This window comes from Tympanuchus pallidicinctus, unplaced genomic scaffold, assembly GCF_026119805.1.
Source record: "Tympanuchus pallidicinctus isolate F22 unplaced genomic scaffold, pur_lepc_1.0 scaffold5, whole genome shotgun sequence".
Lineage (NCBI taxonomy): Eukaryota > Metazoa > Chordata > Aves > Galliformes > Phasianidae > Tympanuchus > Tympanuchus pallidicinctus.
The window spans coordinates 58502732-58527208 of record NW_026294769.1 but is presented as its reverse complement, the minus strand read 5'-3'; the positions used below and the strand labels follow the sequence as shown (position 1 = coordinate 58527208).

Below are 24477 nucleotides of genomic sequence, written 5' to 3'. Positions count from 1 at the left end.
TCATAGGAGAAAGATTTCAAATAGTATTTCCCATTGTCTTAAGATGGTCTTCTAATGGTGTGATGTCCAATAGTCCTTTATGAACTACCTTTTTCATGTATATTACTATTTAAAGTCATAATATTCTTTTTTTTTTTTTTTTTGCTCAGCTGAGTATTATTTTGTATGAATTAGGGTTTCTGTCAGTTCAGTTACTGAGATTAAAATGAGATGATGTCCAGGCATATATAGTAAAGAACGTTACTGCCTTGTCTGCCTCTCTGAAGTTTGGAATTGGTGTCACATTGATGGGTAATGAGGATGTACTGATATTCCTAATGCATGGATGCCTTTAACTAAAGGGAACTCCTTCAGAATTTGGAGCTTGTCAGATAGGAATGAAGAGTTTTACTGGGGTTTATCCCAAGCCACACAAGACCTCTGCCAATTAAGACAATGTACTGGAAATGTTGATACTTCAAATAGAATTAAAGGACAATAAATAACTTACCAAATTACAGATAGCATTACATTAGCTGGTTATTTTCCCATTGCCAACTTAAAAAAATAATTTACTCCAGTCTAAATAATTTCTGAGCTTCTCACTCATTCCCGGATCAAACTTCTTCACGGAGTTTCTTTCTTTGAATTCCTGAGAACTGGATTTCATTTCCGAGACATTCTCTGTGAAGTTTTCAGAACCGTATTACAAGCATGGAAGAGGAAAATCATTTTTCTAACAGTTTTTGAAAGGTACAGTATTGAAAGAATATTTAAAATGCTAAAAAAAAATAAAGTAAGGTCCAGTCAGTAATAATTTAAATGCAGAAAAGTTCTGTTGCAGAAATTAAAATTAAAATAAATAAGTAAATAAAAGGAATGTTGGATTATTTAACCAAAATAAGGATGCTTTATTTTCAGTATTTTTATATAACTAGAAAATATTAATTTTAGGGAAAAATTAACCATTTAGGTTCTTGACATCAGACCTTGTTGATAATGGATTAAAAGATGATATAAACTGTTAGTTAATATATGTGAAATAAAATTAATATTGAAATGACAGATATTTTTGAATGATTTTTCAAAATTGGACATAATTTTTAGAAAACATAAAAATAGAAAATCAGGCGGTCTGGAGTTTTAATATAGCAGAAAATTTGAAAACTGCTCTACTCTGTTTTGATATGAAGTCAAATAAAATGCAAAATGTCATTCTGGGGGGGTGAACCAGAGATTTTAAAATTATTCTTACCATTCTTACCCATGAAAAAATTAGAATTTGTGTGCGCAATCTAACTTAATTTATACACACCACATGAATTACGGACATTTACTCCAGTATTTCCTCATTTGGTTTTTCATAGACCACTTCTTTTTTATTATTATTATTTTTTTTTAATTTCCATTACAACAGTATGAACACTTTCAGGATTGGATCATGGGGGTTTTGACTAGTTCAAGCAATCTGAATTCATTTTCATTTTCATTTTCATTTTCATTTTCGTTTTCGTTTTCATTTTCTTTATGAAAATACAATCTTCTAGTAGATGGCTCACTTTTGTAGTCTATTTCAGACTTAACTGATAAATATCCTATAAATGATGAATACAGTTGCTATATAGCTTTTTCTCTGCTTCCACCAAAGTTACTTTTGAAGGCCTCTAGCTGTGGCTATCTTATCCCATCAAATGCTGGACAATTGAAGATGGTAAAAGAAATCGGATATTACTCTAATGTGAAGGAGTTTGAGCTTCAACATAAGAGCACTACTGACTTAATTGCCTCATTTTTTAAATTTTTTTTTTCAGTGAGGGTGTGCAGAGTTTATTAGGTCACTTCACAGCTCCTTTCTAACACATCTACTTATTTTTTCTTCCAATGAAAACTAGGTATTGTGGTAGGAGATGCAGCAGTTCTTAAAATATGCTCAGACGTGTTTTCTACATTTTCTAAGATTCTTCTTGTGCTTTTATCTCACTAATCTAACAGAAATAAGCATTATCATGATGATGTAACAGCAGTAATGAATCTCTGTAGATTTTTTTACCTTCAGTGCATTTAGTTCTTATGGGAAAAGAACCTCAAAAACACTGGAAAAATTTGTTACAAGCAAATACTTAATGCCAGCTTTGATGTTGGGCTAAGAATCTCAGGTCACCAACCTGTAGTACTTCTAGCACCTTCACAGATTTCTGGTTCTACTAGTTTTATGAAACCTTTGCATATTTTCTCTAACTCTACCTTGAGACCCTTATGACAAGTAGCTCTGAAAGGATAGATATGGGATATTCTCTGTAAAGGTGATTGACAACACTGCTGGTTACAGAAGTTACCCAGTTATCACTGATTAATCCTGCTGAAAAACCTTGAGGTAATCACTGTCTCTGACTCAGTTTCACACTGGTGCCTCACGGATTCATGGAATTCAGTTCCTGTTCACTGTATTTTGCAGACATAAACACATGAAACATATCAATAGAGAGATAAAGCAGCCATAAATATTTCATAAGTAGGAAATGCACAACTCAATCCACGCTTTAATCACCACAAAGTTAGTGATAACAGTGCTACAAACTTCTCCTCATTCTTTTAGCTCCATTTTCAGTTATGTCCAATCCCCATTCTGGAAAACAAAGCTAAACTTTATTTGGTATCTAAAACAGTAGCTAATGAATAAGTCTTGTTCAGATTTATTCTGTTATCTTATTTCTTATTGGTATAAGTTCTTATCAGTCCTTTTTTTTTTTACATCAGTCATATGCTATGCAGTGTAATTTGTGCATTTGTTCTTAATAACTCATTTTTGAATACAAACTCTTATAGATCATATCAGTTTTATATATTCAGGTACATAAATTTGAAGAAATTCTGAGGAAGTCCTTTGAATTCAGTCTCCTATCCTTTTCTTATTAGTATTTACTGTATCTTCTCTTTCATGTCTTGCAATGGATTTTTCACTTTACTATTTGTATCTTATCAGAAATATTTAAAGATTACTATCAGATGATTCCTTTAACAATAGCAGATAGGATCACCCTAAAGTAGGTTTCTGATGTTTTTCACATTTCTTTGTTTGAAGTGGGAATTAGAGTTTTAACTTCTGGAAAGAGAATGTATTTAAAACAAACAAACAAACAAACAAACAAACAAACAAACAAACAAACAAATAATAGCTTACCTGAGCAATTTTTCATCTGAGTGAAGTTTTCATCTGAATTCTGTTCTGAGCAGTCTTCAGATCAGGTTCTCCTTACTTCTTTGGCTTAATAAAACACATCTGAAGAGAAGAACTGCTGGTTCCAATTAGACTGTCTGTCTACTCTATGCATCTTTCTATCTATCTTGTTTCTGTCTATCTATCAGTCTAGTTGGAAGTGTATCTTATAACTTCTGCAGGAAGCAGATACAGTTTTTTCCCTGACAGTAATATGAAGAACTATACAAATTACATTGCAGTGCAAGCATGATCCTTCCTGAAAAATGAAGGTTTTGAGAATCACAGGTCATAATAGAATCATTAAAGATGGAAAAGACTACTAAAATAATCAATTCTAGCTGTCAGTCAACCATCACTGTGCCCACTTGCCCATGTCCCTCAGTGCCACACCGCCATATTTCAACATCTCCAGAGACAGTGACTCCCCCACTTCCCCGTCAGCCTGTTCCAATGTTGACGATTCATTCAGAGCAAAAAATTTGTTGTAATATGCAACCTGAACTTCCCTTTGCACAGCTTGAGTCCACTACCTTACTTTTTTGCTAGTTACCTGGGAGAAAATACGAACATTCACCTCCTCACAGCTTCCTTTCAGATAGATGTGGAGAGCTATAATGTCTCCCCTGAGGCTTCACTTCTTCAGAACAAGAGTGGACCTGGAAGAAAGAAAAAAAATAGGGAATACACATCCTCAGAAAAGACAGAAAGCATGCTGCTTCTTTACTGTAAAAAAACCAAGACAAGTCAAGTGGTATTTGTTACATGGATAAGCTCATGAGAGAGGAATGCAAGGGGATAAAAAAGACACGATTAAGACACAAATAATTTCATAAAATATAGGCACAAATACATTTCTTACAAATAGTACATTTCAAAGATGTGGGTTATAAATTGTCTTCAGCTGAAAAAAAATTATTACTTCAAGTGAGTGGAATATATAACATAGAAGTAGTTTGTTTCTTTCAAACATTTACCAAGTAATTTGGATATAAGGAAATGATTTTTAGTGACAGGAATTTGTATTAAGATATCCTGTGAGTAACGGCTTTCAGAGAGACTCACTCATCTCTGATAAAGGACTTCCTGTCACCATACTTTATTAAAAAATCACTTCTGACTGAAACTGCTACTCAGTTAATTGTAATAATAATTGACATTTTCATCAGTATTACAAAATGAGCCAGCATATTCTCCTCTTCTTCTGAGGTTTAGCTTGTCCAGTAGAGGCTAGCTCTTGAAACTGTTTAGTTCTGACCAAGGCTGTGTACACTTCTACCACAGGATCTAAGGGAGCAAGAACGAAATCATTTTTGCTTCAGAGAGCTCTGGATCACTAGACTAGGCAATGGAGATGCTATCACACAAGAAAGCCTCTTCATTTTTTGGAATATTTCCTGATGAAAAAAATTAGCATAGTATTGAGCAGTTGCGTTTTAACTATGCTGTATTGAATATAGTTTTTAATGCTTTTTGAAGACATTCTCTAAGCAAAAGGTGGGCATGATATTTTACAAAATCCAACAGATATTTTGAGAGATTTTGTTTATTTTTTAATAAGGGAGAGAGATCCTTTGGTACCTGCTCTGCTATCCTCCAAATGAACGTTGTATGCTCTCATCACTGAATAGTTTTCTTTTGATGGATATATGTCTGCCTGATCTGTTCCATTTGGGACTCACTGAAGCAGCCCTTCACCTAAGAATTCATGTCAAATCAGTGTTATAATTATCTGACTCATGTTAATCTTCTACTCTCACTCAATTTTTAGTATCCCAGTGAAGTCCAAATAAAAGAGAGAACAGCAACCTGTAAGCAAAGAAAGAGAGAGAGAGAGAGTGGAAGAAAATTCAGTCCTACCTCCAAAATTCTTTCTTTTTTCCCAAAATGAAACAAAATTACTTTTTTCTTTTTAAGGACTTAAATATTTACCTCTAATCTATACAATTTATTTATTTGAAAATAACAGAAGATAAACTTCTCCTAGTTTGTCTTAGAATACAAAATCAAGCTTTCTTTTCCTCATCTCCTTTGAATACATATAGTAAGAGCCACATTAAGTATCTGTATATTCCCAGGATCCATTTTTGCTAGAGTGCAGGCACTTTGGGAAAAGGGTACTCCAAGTAGCCTGCCTTGTTAGGAAATACCTAATTTTAGTTGAAGAGTCAAGGCGTGAGACTGAAATCCAGGCAAGAGGAAGAATCACTGGCTATTTTATGTAGATAACTGGAGGAAAGTGCTCTGTATGGGACTCACTGCCAGTCCAGAGGTACCATTTAAGTGAAGTTTGTACTTCAAAACTGGGATCTGCTTTTTGGGATTTTTCCTCATGAGGATATCTGCTCTGTACGTTAAGGAAGGACAAAGGACAAAGACAATAATTTCTGTGTCTACTGATACATTTGGATTAGAAGGAACAAGAATGGCTGCAGAACTTGAACAAGATTGCGGGAAATAATTCAAGTGGGGAATAATTGTACAGACAGTTAGTTCTGTATTTAGCTTGAAAGTAACTTTTCATTTAAACTTTGGAGAAGGTGCCTTTGAGTTCCACCCAAACATATTTTTGAAACATTGCACAAAGTATTTGTTTGTATTTAATAAAAATAACTATGAATATTTATTATTATTTTAATGTATTTTTAAGTTAGCATTATTTAACACATTGGTTATTTCAGAAAAGTTTAACCTGTTTCTATAGGCCATATGTTTATTTTAAAATAAATATACAGTGAGTAATCCGATGTGATGAAAATGAAAAATTATTCTGAACTTTTAAGAAATTATCTTCTTAAACAAAATCCATGCCACATCCTAAGCTAAGGCAAAATGAGCTGAATATTTTTTATGGCTTCTGGGAAGACACTGCTGTTGTAAAACACTGAATTATTATCTGCCTTTTTCAGTGAATTGTCTGACAGGAGATGAGCCCATAGAATATATTGACTGTGTCTGGTTTCAATTTTATTTTGTCTATAAAAAGTCAAAGCTTCCTATGAGCATTATCAGACAAAATAAATATAGTAAGAGAGATAATTTTTTAATAAACTTGGAGTAACATGATTTAAGTAGAATACCCCCACAGCATTTGCCAAACCTAATAAAAGTCTTTTGCACCCTACTTATTATTTTTGAATAAGTATCAACTTCTTAAATTCTTCAGATCATTTTTCAATTTAGTATTGAATTAAATTTCTTTGTGCTCATGACTGCTTTTTGTCTTTGTTAATCATTATGCTGTTGTAAATGAGGTGAAGTAGAACCTGGAAATCATCTAGAGTAATTATAAAATATGCTTTTATTGTCTTTGATTCTATGTGTTAATTCATATAAAAGGACAAAACATTTTTTTTTCTTTTATAATGTATATATAAAACAGTTGGACATTGTGTCAAAACATACACAATTCTATGATATAGCTGGAGGCATAAAGAACCAGAAAACTCGTTGCTTCATCCTGGTACATATATGCTTCATCCTAGTACATATATACTTCATCCTAGTACATAAACATATTGCTCTGAAAGTAAGTTGTGTTATCATGTCTTCAAGACCCATTCTAAATGTAGTGCAAAACACCACAAGATTTTTCCTTGATAACAAAACTACTCACTAACTGTGATTAAACATCTTTTTTTCTAACTTCAGGTGAAACTTGGCCAAAATGCAATCATAATGCAGTTTTCAACAGCTGCAAAAATGTATTTCCAGTTTGTGAAAAATAAAATGAAACATGAAAATAATTTACGCTAAGTCAGTGCAAAGATTTGTATATCCTGCCTGTGACTAATGCTGAGCAGTTGAGAAAATATATTAGGGAATGCAAGCATTTTCTCAATTTCTAAAGAGTGCTCATGAGGAAATGTAGGAGAGTTCTGAAAACTTCTGGAAAATTTCTGAATTTTTCCTGTTATGATAACCACTTTTTTGGGAAATTGAAGTGCCCAGTAAAATTTAAAGTTTAAGGAATTAACTCCTGTACTTGGAAATATTTAATGGATGAAATACAAAAAGTTAATGACAAAATTGTGTCTCTTAGTCACTATAAACGCAATTTTGGAACAGCACTGAAACCCCATTGGGTTTCAAAGGGAATTATAATTAAATACAAACACATTCATGAAATACAGATGTTTCTTCTACTAGATTGATGGCTGAGGATGGCTTGAAACACCTCTTGTACTTCATTGTTTTTAAGTGCAAACTTTTAACATGAAGCATTTGTTACAGTCATCTGAATACAAAAAACCAAGAATGTTGACAGAGCCAATAGGTGAAGGAAAACAAATACATTTAATAACACTTTGGGGTCTGAAATAAACAACTTTTTCCCATGTAAGCTGATAAACATGGTTTATAGGCAAGGCTGAAAGCATCTTATCACTTGGCACAAAGTTAAACAGCAGAATGTGTATAACTTTCCTGTTGACTAAAATGCTTGACTTTCATTACTGAATCGACTTGCAAAGAGCAATCCTAATGAGGTTTGTTTTTGCAGAATTTTGTCTCTTATTGAAGTCCCTTCTCATTACTAAAAATCTCCCTGAATTTCTACCAAGTATTTTCTAAGATTTGCTGTGGTGTTAGTAATCTCCATCAAATCTCTCCCAGATGTCTAAGGATACCTCAGAGGCAATATATGTTGAATATCTGCTTTTGGCTGGCTGGTTTGCTCCTGCTGATAGGTAGCTGGAAAGCTGCTTCATCTCCCTGGGCCTGCACACTCCATGCAGCAGTTCTCCTGAAACTTTGTTGAACTTCATGTTTGTGAGATGTAGACCCCATTCTCAAAACTGTTCCAGGCAATTCATAAAAATAGCATACAGGTGTGCATCACAAGTGCACAAGCTTGTTTCCATAAGTCTTATGGCTGAAGAAAAAAATATTTTCCATTTGAAGATAAAATTCAGAACTGTGCTTGAAGGCACTGAGGTATAATCAAAACAGCCTTGTATGATCTTTCTTTGCTATCATTTTCTCTACCAGCGTCAGGGTAGGAATGCAAACTAAAAGTTAATTCACACAAAATCAGACTAGTGTCTGATTTAGATCTAATAAAGCTCTGATTACCTGTTTATTTGTTTGGTTTCCAATCATAATAAGTGCTTAATAAAATACAGTACCCATCCTAAGGAGTATTCATTTCTTCAGAGGTATTTTTTGTATTCTGCTTACTACTTTGTTTTTATTTCATAGAAGCAGTCTAATTTAAAAGGAGTGTCTCACGATAGAGACGATAATAAAAAAATACGTATTTTTTTCTAATTAGGGCATGTCAAGAGATTTATTTGAGTATATAGTAACAAAAAAGCTTTTAATTGTAAATGGAAATTGGTTTTGAGAATGCTGTTCACCAATTAAAAAAAAAAATTAGTTGAGAAATTCAGCAGTACATATGAAACACAAATCATTTTTAGCCTACTATTTTCTAATCTGATTTTCAATAAAGTAGCTCTTTCAAATGTTGCTAATGCAGAGACTTTCCCCATAACATTTTTTTTTTTCATTTTTATATTCCTTCTGTTTCTTTTGCTTCAGCTTCATTTCCTGTGGTCAGGAGAGCAAACCACTTAGCAACAGATTTTCATCTTAGCGTAATAACATGTGAAAAGGGAGAAGGAAGTGTAAATGCGAAGAAGAAAAATTATTATTTTCAGAATAATTATGTATGGTGTCTGGAGTTCATATAGAACACATATGGGAACACAATGTTAAAAAGCCACATGTACTATATCCTGAATAAGCTGTAATTTAAATAAGATAAGACAAATATAATTCAGTAGAGCCACAGTTCAAAGGAGAGCCCCTACTGCTTGCCAGCAGTGAGAAAATGGGAGAAAGAATTTGACAAAAATCTTCTTTTAAAGGAAGAAGGCTGTTAAAAATAATAATATATATTTTCTAGAATAAGAAGCTACATAGATATCAATGTCACATATTTTGACTGGTATATAGACACCTAAGCTCCAGTGATAAAAGAACTTATCACGTCTGGATTTTAGGGAGAAAAACTACCTGCTGAGTAGCCCTGCAGAGTATGTTTTCCCTTCCTTTCAGACAAGCAGCAATAACCGTGGGCAAAAGAGAATGTCAGAGACTGGCTGAGGTTGCTCCAATAGGTCACTGCCAACATTGCTGCAGCAGGAGTGGCTATGTATGAGAGCCATAGGGCAGAGAGATAAGGTGAGGTGATGGAAAGGATCAAAAGAACAGATATGAAATGTAGGAAACCACTCAGCTTCAGGCACGGTTTATGTAGATAAGGAATAGGCCATTACATTTTAGAAAGCATGTACAAATTAAAATATGCATGCAAACAGAATCAAAGCAGTAGGTGAGAGATACAGAACCATCATCATGGGAAAGTGTGAGGAGCAGAGCTCAAACTGACAGATTGTTCTGTTCAAAGCAAGATATCAACAGAATAGGATTCACAACAAACAGGATCCACAGGGATTAAAATGGAAAATCATCCCTTTGAGAAGGAAGATATAGTAATAATATATAGAATATATATATATATATATAATAATAGAAATAATGTGCAGGAAAAGAAGTGTGGAGTAACAGTATGCTTCTATACTGAAGTCTAAGTCCTCTCTGAGACTCACCATAGGCTGAATCTCAGTTCTTGCAGACTAAACACTTTGTGGGATACATGAGTATCACTTCATGCCCTCTGAGCTAAAGGGTAGCCATACAGAATATCATCTGTTAATACAATGATGAGCACTGCAGAGAGAAAGTAACTTACCATAGTGAACGGTAAAGGAAAATATTTGACATTCATTGCAGTCTAGTCTAGAGATATTTTATTGTTAACTTCTGTCATTTCTTTCATATGTCTGGCAGACACAATTTAGTACCAGAAGGTGAATTTGTATCAAAGCAAGAATATCATTTTGTCATTCATGTAATTTAATCAGGAAATTTTCACAAGGGGCTTCTAAAAACATTCCTGGCATATCAGTATAAGCAAATCAGCACTTTTCCAGCTTCCACTTTTACTAACACTAGAAATATGAAAAAGCATGAACTAGTAACCTTGAAACAGTTCTTTGCAAAAATAGATTACAATTTTAAATAATATCTACTGTTTGAAGCCAGTAGTTCTCAGATATAAAATAACAGTTTGTAAAGAAAAATGAATTTAATATATAGTTGTTTGTTTTTTTTTTTTTGTGCTAAATAAGGCTTTTAATTATGGTAAAATATTAATTAAACATAAATAAGTTTAAAACCTGGAGGATGCACAAAAAATATATGTGATTAGGAGTGCAGTTTGAACATTGGTTATGTTTTCTCTTTCATTTTTTCATGTTAGAGAATTGTATAGCTTGGAAATGAGATCATCTGAATATATGAAATGTAAGGAGAGTTAGGTACCTTTAACTACATTATCCTCTGCTGTGCTTTGGCTAATCTATAAAAATATTCGATCTCCTTAAATTAAAGATTTCAAAGTAACATAACACATATAGATATCTTATGCCACCTCAGCCTGGTAAGAAAAAATGAAATTTATAGAAGACAAAATCTTAAGCAATATGACTCTTGTGTAGATCAAGAGTGGGGAAAAAAAATAGTTTAACTGGGGATCACTCATGGGCTGGGTCTTGTCCTACATATGCTATATGCAGAAGAGGATTTTAAACCGAAGGTCTGACACCAGTTATAGCGCACAGTCACAGCAGAGAGATTGTCAGAATGTCCTCCAAGCTAATTTCAGTTCAGTGTGTAATCTAAATAAATGTAAATAAATAAATAATTTTTAAAAAGTCATAATGTACAATAGAATTTTCATTTGGTTTAATTGTCTTAATGATAATGAGTTATAGAATCATATGAAATGTATCACAGTAATTCTTTACGTTCAATATTGCCACTGATGAATATACATATATTTTTCTGAAAGTAAAGCCTCTTATTTATTACCATGGAAAATATGAAAGATACAAAAAGAGAAATAACACTGTTTGATTGTGCAAACTCTGTTACAAAACAGTTTTTCAACATGGTCTCCACTGTTAGCTGCGCATTTTTGCCAGCGATGAACATGATGCATGCCATGCTTCTAAAAAGTAGCACCAGTGGAAGTGATCCACTGTTCTGTTCCACTGCTGAAACACACCTTCCACCACCTCACTGTGATCACATCCACTGTTTGGTTTACAGAAACTTTCAGCAAGTATCAGTGAATGTCAGTGGGTGTATTTTTTTTCTCATGAAGTCATTCAGTTTCATACTTTTGCTTCATCTGCATTCCTGTGTCAGATGCCTATTTGCCATACTGTCCCTCAGCTGACATCTATTACACGGTGACAAAAAATAATGAGATACTGGTGGGAAGGATCACCCTCTACTGCCATACCACCAGCATCCACCTCATGTTATCTGCCAATAAAATAGGAGGTATTACTTTTGGAGCAATCCTTATAGAAATTTAGCATCCTACTATTAATGTCTTGTAATTGGGAAGTGATTTTTCAATTGATAATATCCACTGCCCTCAAAAATATCAGTTGAATTTCACAATTTTCATTCCTGTTAAGTATTGACAGACTAATTTTAAAGACTAGGACACAGAAACTCCATGACCAGTAATTAAGATGTATAGGATGTATACATATAGATGTAAAAAGTGATGGTGATGTTATTATTGTATAAATATTCTATAAATTATGATAATTAAATCTAATTTTTCTGTCAACTTTTTTCCAGGGTTTTGGTAGCCCATCAGGTGAACATTGGCTGGGAAATGAATTCATCTTTGCAATTACAAGTCAGAGGCAATATTCTCTAAGAATTGAATTAATGGACTGGGAAGGAAACCGGGCTTATTCACAGTATGACAGATTTCACATAGGAAATGAAAAGCAAAATTACAGGTAAGAATCTCTTGAAATTCTTCTTCCTCTGCTGAGCGATAAACATTGTTCATTGTTTCCCTGTTAAATATGAGAAAGGATAATAATATGATTTTGATTTTCATGTAGAGTCAAAAGGATGCTAAGAAAATGCCATAGCAATCTAATTTCTCATTGATGAAAGGTTAGAAAAAAACTAACACATTTGAGAAATAAAGAGTGAACAAACAATTGCCCTATTTGTAAGAAGTGCTTAAAATTGCATAAATTTTTGCATACCTAAGAGCATCACAACTCAAAACTGATTGAATAGGAAAAAAAAAACAAACATTGATTACATTACAAATTGAAAATTTTTGTCTTGGAAATATTAAGAGTGTGGCAATGGAGATAGGAAAAGTTACTCAAAAGCACTGTTAGAATATTGATATTTCCAAACTAAAATTTAGAGTAAGTGAAGAATAAAATCAGAATGCTGTATATTACTGTGTGTAGATAAAACATTGATTCACAAAGGTGGAGGTGGAACACTCACTCTGAGTCACTCTAAGGCAAAGAGTGAAATGAATAAAGAAAATCTCTTGAAACAAAGGATAGAAGAACTTCTGCAAAATCTAAAACCAAACGTGTAAATGTGTATTATGTGAAACTTACGCATTTGAAGATGTTCAAGCAGGAGAAAAGATAGGAGAAATACTTGTCAAATGAGGAAAAAAATCAATGTACAGTTACACGTACATCTAAAAAATATGATGAAAATTAAAGGTGCCAGGAATATTACTCAGAATGTGAATTAAAATGACAGAATTTGCTGACAGAATTACTGTCATTTTTGCTTGCATTTCTGCACTGAACAGCAACAATGCAGACCATTGAGGAATAGGAAGAATGTTGCAAATTTAACTTCTGTTACAGCTTGTAGTAAGGATTTTAAGGATACACGTAGATAATTCCTGGAAAAATAGTGAGAAAATTTCTTGTCTTATTTTAAAATTCTAGACTGTCTTTTTGGTAATATAGCAGGGAAACCTGGAAACACTTTGGGGATTTCTGCCTGTCTTAAAACCATATGAAGTGCCCAAAGCAGGGGAAAGGCAAGGATTTTTGGGGTAGGGCAGTGCTATTTGTCCCTCTGTCAGCCTGGGAACTCTGCTGGGTGCTGTGACCCAAAGCTGCTTCAGGTGTGAACAACCAAGACCAGACATGAGTTTAAGAAAGAACCTGCATATATTTAATTGTCCCTTTCTTTAAACAGATTTAGCCTGATCAAAATAGTATTATTTCCATATGGCGGATTCCACAGAGCAGGGACTTGGCAGTCTGTGCCACAAACAAGACAATATTTTTGGGGGAGGAAAGGAAATCTAGCCTTACAGATACAAGTGGTAGCGTACCATTTATTATCAAAGCCCTAGCCCAAGATGTAACCTTTCTTCACATGTCTTTTGTTGGTTGTATTAAAGTTTGTCTCAAACAAAGGGCCCTTAAAATGCTTGGGTCATGAAACTGACACCTGGAGATTTCTTAATCTATTTAAGTTTAACATTTCGATGGACAGTAGAGGAACCCTAGAAAAATCATCCTGAATGAATCTAGATCTACAGATGTGTATGGCAACAGGGAAGTATTTTGGAAAGGAAAATTGCTTCATTAGAAAAAAAGGTGTTTTTTTGGCTATATAAAATGTACTTCCTGAACTGTAGAAGATGATCTATTAAAATATTTCTAGTGAATATGAAAAACAAAATGTTTCAAAACTGTAGATATTAAATCAGAAAGGGTGTGCAGGCCTTAAAAAGTGTAAGATTGGGTAACATGACTGAATTTTGCTACTCATGTTCAAGTCACATTTCCACAAACACCTGCAGGAATTTCAAATGAGAACACTGACTGCATTTCTGGTTCTTGCTCTGCTTCATATTTCAGCTGAACACCAGAATTTGCTCAATACAATCTGTCTGGGAAATTGAGAATTGGTTTCATTAACATTATTCTGGAATAAACAGAGAGCTAAAAAAGCTCTATCATCTCTGTTGGACCTTGCTGTTTCAGATAAATTACTCAGTTACTTTTACTCAAACATATCTGAATATTTAGAGAAAATAAAGAAGTTCCAGAACTAATGAATTGTAAGCCATGTGACAATCTAAATTGTTTTTTAACACTTGACAAATGTACTGGTGCCTTGTGCAGACACACATACGTCTAGCAAACATTTTGTGAACAAAGTGTATGATGGACTTTTCTAGAAATTATTATAAAAATGCATCCTGTGACATGGCAACTCTTTATTTTGCTTGCCAGCATCACTATCTGCGATAGAAGCAGCTCCAGAAGGCAGACCAAATAAAAGCCTGATTATTGAGCCCTAGGCAGCTGGCTGCTCCTCAGAGAATACTGTTTGTCCTTTATCTAAGGAACTGCTATTTAAATGAGCCCTCTGAAGTTGAAAAGCACTGTTCTCAAACTTCTGCTTTTCCTTTTGTTCACAGTCGTCAGCTGTCAGGCATTTGCCATATTTGCTTTCAATACCTCAAGCACAGAGCAGCATACCTTTTTCAGAACTTCAGTTACTGTTTGTTTGAAGTCATCTCACCATACGAATTAGATATTCTTTAATTTCGGTAGCCATTAGAATTTTCTGCTTGTGGCCAGCAGTAAATTCTTCTTCAGTGTTGTTTGGACAACTAAGGAATTGTAGGTTATTCATACTTTACATTGGTTTCAAGAAACACAAGTTAACTAAGAAGTGTCAGACAATAAAGAAATAAACTTCTGAGGTCAGACAATAAAGAAATAAACTTCTGAGGTAATCTGGATAGTAGGTAAATAGAGGAAGGATATTGAAATGATAGGGAAAGCTCAAGAAATTGAGCATTTATGCTATGGCAGTACCTAGTACATTTGGAAGACAGGAAAAAATTATAAAAGATCCAGGTCTAGCAATTGTGTATAGTAAGTTAAAAGATGCAAATACCACAAAGTGATAAGATGCTTCTATGAAAATAATGAAACTCCTTTTCATGCTATTTTTCCAAAATCCAACCCCAACATTATGCAGAGCTTGATTCACTCTGGATAACTCCCAATTGGTGATTTCACAAGAGTTCTGTTTTTTCTCTAGGTTGTTTGTATTCTCTTTACTACTTTTTATTAGCTTAAAGAATCTGTGATTAAAAAGAGTAATGCTGAACATATGTACGTTAAAAATATTCTTGTTTCTCTTTCAAAATGAGGCAGCTCCAAAAAGGTTTCTGGGAATGTAGAATCAAATGTATTTATCCCAGATGATGACTGCAATGAAGAAAGTAGAGATGAAAATTTGTTTAGTGAAATAATAAATAAATAATAAAATAAATAATAAACGATAAGTAACAGAAACAGGAAAAACAGTGTTGCGCCTCCCTTGAAGGTTTCGATAGCCTGGAAGTTTTGAAGTGATTAATTTCATTTGTAATATCCTTAGATTTCTTATTTACATGAGAAGATTGAACAGAAAGCTGTGTTTAAGTTCAATGAAAATACTCTTTGACCAACTTTTTGCAAGTCTTGCACTATGTCAAGTAAAATCTCCATACAGTAAAAAGAGTCAGATCTTACAAGCCCACGTTTAGTGCAGTGTTTTTTAGAAAGTCAAAAGACGTATCACAGAAATATAAAAATTTCATTAGAAGAGCCACCCAGAATTCACCTAGCCTCTACTATTTTCCTGTATAGACTAGTGCACTTTTGTCAACGTTGCTGCTTTTGTGAGCCATATCGTTATGTTTTGTGCTGTGTCCCCAGACCCTCCAGAATCAACCCAGGAAAGTAATCATGTCTTAGGATTCCAGGCTCCGCACTTCATAATCCTACATATTAGTTAATGACAGCAGATATACTGATGTTGGATTACGAACAGCAAAAATTTCAGGCTTCGAGCACATCTTTTTTTGCCACTCACAATGTAGAAATAGCTCTTCGAAGTGAGGCATGGGATGAAGAATGGGGGAAATAACGTTTTAAATTAGCCAAATTGTTTGTACCTCAGAATCCTTAGAAATGTTTAATAGGCTCTCTATGACACTGTATTACAGTATTTTGTCAATCCACTATTTAGAAAATCTTCCAATTCCTACAATGACTTACTGTCTTTGTTCTTACTCATGAAGAAACATGATTAGATGATGAGTGAGTACCACTTAGGTTGGCATGACTTTGGGATTTCTGAAAGCATAAGTGAGAACTGTGAATGGATAGAGAACATCCCAACTTTTTTGAGTGAGTTGCTGTTTTAAGGTGATAATTTGTAATTAAGGAGAACAATCTTTGTTTGGAACCAACATGAGAAAGAGATAAGGAAATCTTGTAAAAAATGGAAGATAGTATAGATGTATTTTCAGTGGAATAAACAGGAGACAAGTAGACAGGGAAATATCAGTTATACAGAGAAAATTTAGATGTAACATTCCTCAGAGGAAAGAAGTTGATGAAATTTGTTGCAAACAGAATGGGGATTTTCAGTGATGCCTTTGCCATGAGTAACTTTTTCTTTCTGTTGCACTTGAGTAGTTTAGATAAAATAGGGAATCAGTCTTATCTGGAATTTTTTTCTGATCCATCTGCTTAGTTTCCTTGTTCTTAGCATCACAGTGAACCTTAGGTGGCCCAGAACACAATGGAGGACACAGATGAAACCTGTAGGTAGCTAAGCAAGAAAATAATCATAGATTTTGTGTCCAGAACTCATCACTGTTTTGCCAAAAATGAAATCTATAAAATAACTCAAAAAATAGTAATGGTGCAAAATTTTGAACCCATAGTCATTCACATTTATTTAGAAACTTGAAATTCATTTTGCGAATTTGCTTCAGAGGAAATACTCATGAAAAATCATTTTAACAGACAGAATGGTATCTGTGGCATGCATCCATTACATGATTTGAAGATACGTTCAATATTTTTTTCACCAAACAATTGGGCTGTTCTTTTTTATTTATCTGTTTGAGTAAAGAGAAAAAGCATGGACTGCAGCTGCACAGACATGACTGTATCAAATCTTGCCATAACAGATATTCAATGGCCAGCAGGTTGAGGGAGGAGATCCTCTCTTCTATTCTGACCTGGTGAGACCACATCCAAAATACTCTGTCCAGTTCTGGGCTCCCCAGATCAAAAGAAGAAAATTCACCTAGAAAGAGCCCAGTTGAGGGTCACAAAAAGATTACAGGCCTGGAGCATCTTCTGTACGAGGAAAGCCTGAGAGACCTGGGACTGTTCACTTTGGAGAAGAGAAGGCTGAGAGGGGTTCTCATAACTGCTTATAAATATCTAAAGTACAGAAGTAAAGTTGATGGGGGCAGGCTCTTCAGTATCATGCAGACATAGAACGAGGGGCAATGGCCAGAAACTGGAACACAGAAAGTTTCATACTAACACAAGGAAGAACTTCTTCACTGTAGAGTGTATGGGAACTGTTAATCACAGCCTGAACCTCTGATTGACCACCTGAGGCAAGCAATAAGTCTACCGTGGGAACACAGGTGAAGGCAATTCACCTGTGCTACCAGAAGGGGTGGAGCCTGGCTCCATTTCACCTAGATCCCATTTAAGTGTTGACTGCCACTGAGGAAGGATCTCTTTCTGGAGATCACTCCTCATGGAATTTATTGTGAGCCTATATCATTAATTAGCATTTTTCATTTATTATCTTCCCACTGCAGTAATCCTACTTAGCCTAACCTCTGTGCACAGAATCACAGAATTGTACGGGTTAGAAGGGACCTCTAGAGATCATTGAGTTGAACCCCCCTGCCAAAGCAGGTTCCCTACGCCAGGTCGCACAGGTAGGTGTCCAGGTGAGACTTGAATATCTCCAGAGAAGGAGACTCCACAACCCCCCTTGGCAGCCTGTTCCAGTGCTCCGTCACCTCACTGTAAAGAAGTTCTTGTGCACATTTGTGCAGAACTTCCTATGCTGCAGTTTCCGGCCGTTTCCCCTTGTCCTGTCTCCACTCACCACTGAAAAGAGTCCAGCCTCGCCATTCTGCCCCCCACACCTTAGATATTTATAGACCTGGATCAGGTCCCCTCTCAGTCTTCTTTTCTCAAGGCTGAACAGACCCAGTTCACTCAGCCTTTCTTCACAGGGGAGATGCTCCAGGCCCTTCACCATCTTTGTGGCCCTCCGCTGGACTCTTTCCAAGAGATCCTTGTCTTTTTTGTTCTGGGAGTCCAGAACTGGATGTGGTACTCCAGATGAGGCCTTACCAGGGTAGAGTAGAGGGGGAGGATCACCTCCCTCGACCTGTTGGCCACGCTCTTTTTATGCACCCCCAGAATGCCATTGGCCTTTTTGGCCAAGAGGGCACACTGCTGGTTCATGGCCAATCAGGATGCCCAGGTCCCTCTCTGCAGAGCTCCTCTCCAGCAGCCCATCCCCCAGCCTGTACAGGTGCATACAATTATTCCTCCCCATTGATTGTACACAGTGTGACAGAGCACTGGAACATGCTGCCCAGAAGATTGTGGAGTCTCCTTCTCTGTAGGTATTAAGACCAATATGGACACTTGCTTGTGTGACCTACTATAGGAAACATGCTGTAGCAGAAGTTTGAACTATGTGGACTATAGAGGTCCCTTCCTACTGCTACAGTTCAATGATTCTTTAATGCCAAGCTACTACATCTGTCCATATGTAGATACCTGATTTCCCAAGAGCTGCAACTTGTAGAACTACCAATGAGGTCTTGCACTAATATAGTTAATTTTCACATGATAGAAAAGCAGTGATGTCTACTTTTCTCTAGATTATAACTTAAAAGTGAGAAACTAAACATAAATAATAAATGAATTGGATTTATGTTGAGTAATGTGGTGCATTAAAGATGTCATGGGAAAAATAATTTCAGTGGCAGAATATTTATTATTTTAATCTGATGGAGTTAGTTATTTGCAGATTTCTTTGTGAACTCTTTTTAATCTTAAACAGTCCCATGTAAAATGAATGCTGGTATTAACCTTCGAGCCCTTTTGATGGAGAGTTTCTAATCTGCACTTGTTTACAATAATTTACTTTTGTACTCCTCATGTTTCAAAATCAATCGATCAATTTTGTTTGCATGTCAGCCGACAATCTCTTTATTTAAAGGAAAGCCAACTGAAAATTCACAGTTTCACTCTAGAAATAATACAATTTTCATTCAGAAATGTAATTACATTTGCAATTTTATGCAATTCTGTATACAAGTCTGTATTTTTAATAGTAGCATTTTTTAAGGCATAAAAGCACGCAAGAGCCTATTCTTTCATTTCATTTCTTATTTTTGTCACAGTTGACTCTAGAAATCTATAATGAAATAATATCTAGAATACGTGTGAAAAAGTAATACCAGAAAAAGTGCCCTAAAAACTCTGAGAAGTTATTCCCTTGACACTTTAGGAATGTATTATTGAACTTGCTTTACAAGGTGTGAACTATAGGTTCTACAATAAGCCCTCTTCCAGGACAAAAGCAAAGTCTTCAGTATGAGTTATTAAAAGAATACCTAGTATAACAAAGATCTCACCATTTCTGTGTATCCATTTACCCATCTGTAGTCTATTTTCACTATTAGATCTTTAAAGCCACTTCCAAGTTGTTGTTATCTTTTGTCTTGCTTTTCTGTATCCCCCTTTTATTTCAGCTGGTTAATTTCCAATTGCCTTTGACTGATATATTTTCTTCACCAAAACTGAATACATCTTCAGGGGAGTTTTGGTAGGCTCTTGATAAGAAGCTTTAAGTAATCAAGTTTGATTGTGCTTTTATATTTTTAGAAGATTTTCTATGGTTTTTCAGGGTATTCAAGCACAGAAGCTTGTTTTCTGACATGTTCCACCAGAGTTATCACTGTGGAACACAGTTGGCATGTCATTATCTCTTTCTCCAGGCTTCTACATTCAATTTTTTTTTTTTGTTTTCAAAGGAAAATACATGAGTAAGAACAAAAGTATCATATTTTCCCTTAAAGCTTATCTACAATAAAATAACACATCAATTCAAACTTAAGGCAAGAAAAAAATCTCCTTTGTAATAATTAATTGGACTTAAACATCATCCTGGATTTATAGAATTTAAGTGTTAATAAACAAATCAAATGTGGTTTCTTACAGGTGGGTGACATAAAGCTTTCCAGTGTTAACATTAAAGCTGTTGGACTCTAGGAACAGATTGCAGGACCCTAACTAGGACACTCGAATCTCTGTACATGCTTGGGGAAAGATAAGCTCTTTAGACTGGAAGCCAAATCAGGCAACATGTATAGCAGAGAGCTGCCTAGAGTAAGCTATTTGGAAATTCTGAAAATAGTAAGGCATCCATTTATATCCACTGATGATTCATAGCTTGTAGCCTGAAAGTAGGAGATGATGTCCTGTCATACTCAGAAAAGAAATGAAAGAGCCTGGATTAAAGCCTTCATTTTCCAGAGGAAATTCAGAGAACAATTATTGTTTCCCAAAAGAGAAGGACAGTCTGTGCTGCAGAGGAACAGGCTCTTCACTGAGGCTCTAATACTGTTCAGGAAAGAATTCAGTGTTCAAAGGATGAGTAGGTGTGCAGATCACTCCAAAATGATGCCTCCTATTTATTGCCATAAAAGTACAACAGATTGAAAGAGCACAATAGCAGTGTTTGGTAGAGTAAATTCTCAGCTACAAAATACTATTCTGCAATATAGTCATCACCATTAGCTGTTCATTTTCGCCGCCAATGAGCAAGACCCTGCATGCTGCACTCAAAACAATCCGCACCAGTGGGGATGTTCCACTGTCACCTCTGCTGAAATGTACCACCTACTGTCTCACTGTGTTCACTTCTACTGTTTTGTCTCCAGAAATGTTCAGAAGGAACTTTTGAATGTCAGTAGGTGCACTTTAGTCCACATGGAGGAATTCAGTTCCACACCTTTGCTTCATCCACTCTTTCTTGTCAGACACCATTTTTTCAGAGTGCCCCTCTGCTGCCATCTGTTGCACGGCAGCAAAATGTAATGGAATATTAGTGGGTAGGTTCCATTTCTACTACCATATTACTCCAACACCTGTTTCAGACATCATGGGTCAGCATAATAAAATGAGGCATTACTTTAGAGCAGTCCTCATACATATATATCACCATTAAGACTATTGAACAAGTACTTTAGCAAAGTTTATTAAATCTTTAAGGCAATGGACTTCAAAATCCTCATGGTAAGAATTCTCACCAAATAACACCAAAAAACGTGTTTCTTTAATTCACTTCTGTTATAATATTTCCACGGTATTTAAACCTATCAACCTTTGTGTTAGTACAGAAATTAGTGTATTGTTGAAACCAGTAATTTCATGCCTCATCTGGGCTTTAAGACGAAACACTCCCTGAATAAAAGGATCTTCTGAAGGTGAGATACTTCAGCATATATGCCCCTCAGAAGGAATTTTTTGTTTCAAAGCTGTACTTCATAGGATATCCAGACATCTTCAAATGTATACGGCATTTCAATTCAGACTGTTCACCACAGAGACATATGTAATGTCTTCTGTTAGGTTCTATTTCTAAAAAAAAAAAATAAATAAATAGCACAGTAATTAATTTTAAATGCGATAGTACTTTTCTTATTTGGCTCTTGAGAATGCTCATTGTCATTTTTTCATTCTTTAAATTTATGTGGGTCCTGTGTAATGCCATAAATGTTAAACTTTATGCAATATATAATGACCACCAGAATATCAATTAGCACAGAGAAAATTTGTGCAGAAAGTCTAAAAGAGATGTGTAAGGACATATCAAAAGTTATAGATGTATACGATACCATGGTGTGAGCACTTCCATTACTGGTTGCTAATAACTGGTACACTGATGATTTAGCATTGCAATATAATGAATTGAGTTCAAGGGCACAAACACTATATTCTCTCAAAATGCCTGTGAAAGACATATTCAGAAGTAAAATGCAGGATGAAAAAAATATACCAGTAAAATTTAGGCTTACAGAATATCTCCCTCTTTAGTGCAGATTCAGTGATTGTAGAATTCTTCCTGTTTTTGTCTAAATGTTAGGAAATGGAGCATATTTTCAAGAACCAGAACACAGGTTCAGCTCAAAAGTATTTAGCCTGGACATTGATCTTGCTATAACTTTAATCACAACTGAAGAAACTGACACTTCCAAATGTTGGGTCAGGTAAGGCTGAAATGTAGATAAAGTGGATGAATGTGTCCTTAAAGGATCTTGGTTAGACAAATTGTATTATTCCTATGAATGGCCAGGTTTTCTGTAAGAATAAACTAAGTGTTGACCTAGGTGAACTAAGTGACCCCTCAGCATTGACAAGATTCTGAAGAATTTGTTTAGCATTAGTGGCAATATCTCCAGAATTTAAAAAAGTTTAAAATTTAATTCTCCACAAAGAGGAAATAATGAAAGGTAGAGACTGGAAGCCAGAGTTTGTAACAGGGAGGTGCACTTCCTGTGCCTGCATTGGTGTGTTGGTTCTCTCTGCCCACTCTCTGTGCTCAACAGAATTTGGATAGACCTGTCTATGTGGCACCAAGCCCAAGCTAATATATTCTGCCCTTTAATGGTCTCAGTGTCACGCATTGTAACAGCAAAGCTTCCAACCAGAATGGTGTGTGGGCAGAATGAGCTCATGTCTGCTCTTGGACCCAACAGAGTATGCTTTCATCTGCCTGCAAAAAAACATTTTGGAATTCTTAGAGTGACCCTTATTTAATCTAGTATGTTTGTGGTTAAAGTCTCTGAAGTATGTTACCAGCTGCCCAGCCAACCAGATCTGGGTTTGATTGGTTTTTGTTTGTGGTTTTTTTTTTTTTTTCTTTTATCATTAATACTTCTACTGGCAAATGTATCTACAACCTGATTCTGAGAACATTTTCTGCCTCGATTCATTATATGTTTAAGAAAATATCAGCAAAACAGTATGCGAATTCACATCTTTCATAAGACAAAAGCTGAGTGTACCTGTGAGGCTTGGAGAGAATTTGGTAAAGAGGTCATCCTAGTTTTCCCAGAGTCAATAGCTGCATTAACCTTGAGGAGTTTGTTATTGGTTTCTATGTGTTTTGTTGATGCTGAGCTTGGTTGCTTTTTTTCTTGCGGGAGAGGCAGATGAGATTGAAGAGTGCAATTTTCCCCACTAACTGGAAACATACCCGAATTTCCTTTATCTCCCTCTGAAGTTATGGTAACAAATGTGGTATTACACATTGTTTGTTCCACAGCAGCAATATAATTGGTGAGTTAGAGCACAAAAAGGTGGCATATACCATACAAATAGAGCTCTGTATTCACATAAACCTACAAATAGATCAAATTTGAGCATCAGAGCACACAAGTATTGTGATATCTGATTTTTCATATTGATTAGTTTGTTTGCAAAATTAAAACAAACCTTATTATCATGAAAGAAAGAGGTACACAATAACATTTGAAGACTAACTACAAAGAAAGATGAATTAATGCCTAGTGCTGTAAAGAAAACAGTCTGCAGTCTTCTGTTTCATCAGATATGAAAGGGTGCTGAGTTTCCAGTGTAAATCAGTGCAACTCACAACCCAAGTGAACATGCACCATTTCTGTTCCATTTTCTTGTATTTGGTTTGTAATTTGGTTTAATACAAGAATTAGTATTGTAATTTGGTTGTACTAAAATAAAGCCTTTACTAAAGTACTTTTAGTACCTATCTAAATTCCATTTGAAGCAGAGAAGTTGTTACTCTGAATCACAGCTCTTACAAGGTCATGACCTTGGTTATTAGTGGGGAAAAAAAAAAGCTAACATGCAAGACATGCCGATCTCTGTTCGCCTGGTCAGTGTGGCACCAGTGAAGAACTTGGATCATAAATGGGTGACAGTCAGTGAAACTTTCACTCATATGTGACTGTTTATAAGCCACAAATAACACCAAGGGAGTTGAAATATGTTTTAACAGTCTGTTTATATTTTTCTATGGAGGTCTTAGTGCCACATAACTCATTTTGGCATTTTTTAAACTAAATTTTGCATTCAGAAAACCAAGCAAATGGTGAAGCCAATATTTATTTTTCAAGTAACCATAAGCATTTCACAGAAACTCTGTTTATCACTTTTAATTTATTTCTTTATTTTTTTTTCTGAGCAGTAGCCATCAGAATTAAACTCTAACCGTTGTATGATAACAGTGAAAAAGGCCAGTGAATGAATGTATTAGGGTAGAGACCCTGAAGAGTAAAAGGATCAAGGTGAAATTGTTGCAAATTATTCAGGCAAGGTGTGGGACATGCTTGGTTATATGTTTTCATTCTATATCCCTTTTTTAAAGCCATAAGCCTTAAAGAAAAAAAAAAAAACAAAAAAAAAACCACAACATATTATCATACTTGCAGTGTGAATGATCCTGTTGTGTAAGGG

General features: G+C 35.1%; 1 protein-coding gene across 2 annotated transcripts in view; it reads left to right on the top strand.

The window, feature by feature from the left end:
- Positions 1-24477, top strand: part of ANGPT1 (angiopoietin 1) — a 163014-nt gene that overhangs the window by 111984 nt on the left and 26553 nt on the right. For both annotated transcript variants that reach the window (XM_052704682.1, XM_052704683.1), the window contains exon 7: positions 11921-12087. In XM_052704682.1, coding sequence (XP_052560642.1) covers positions 11921-12087 — 167 coding nt within the window. The remainder of the gene's footprint in view (positions 1-11920; positions 12088-24477) is intronic.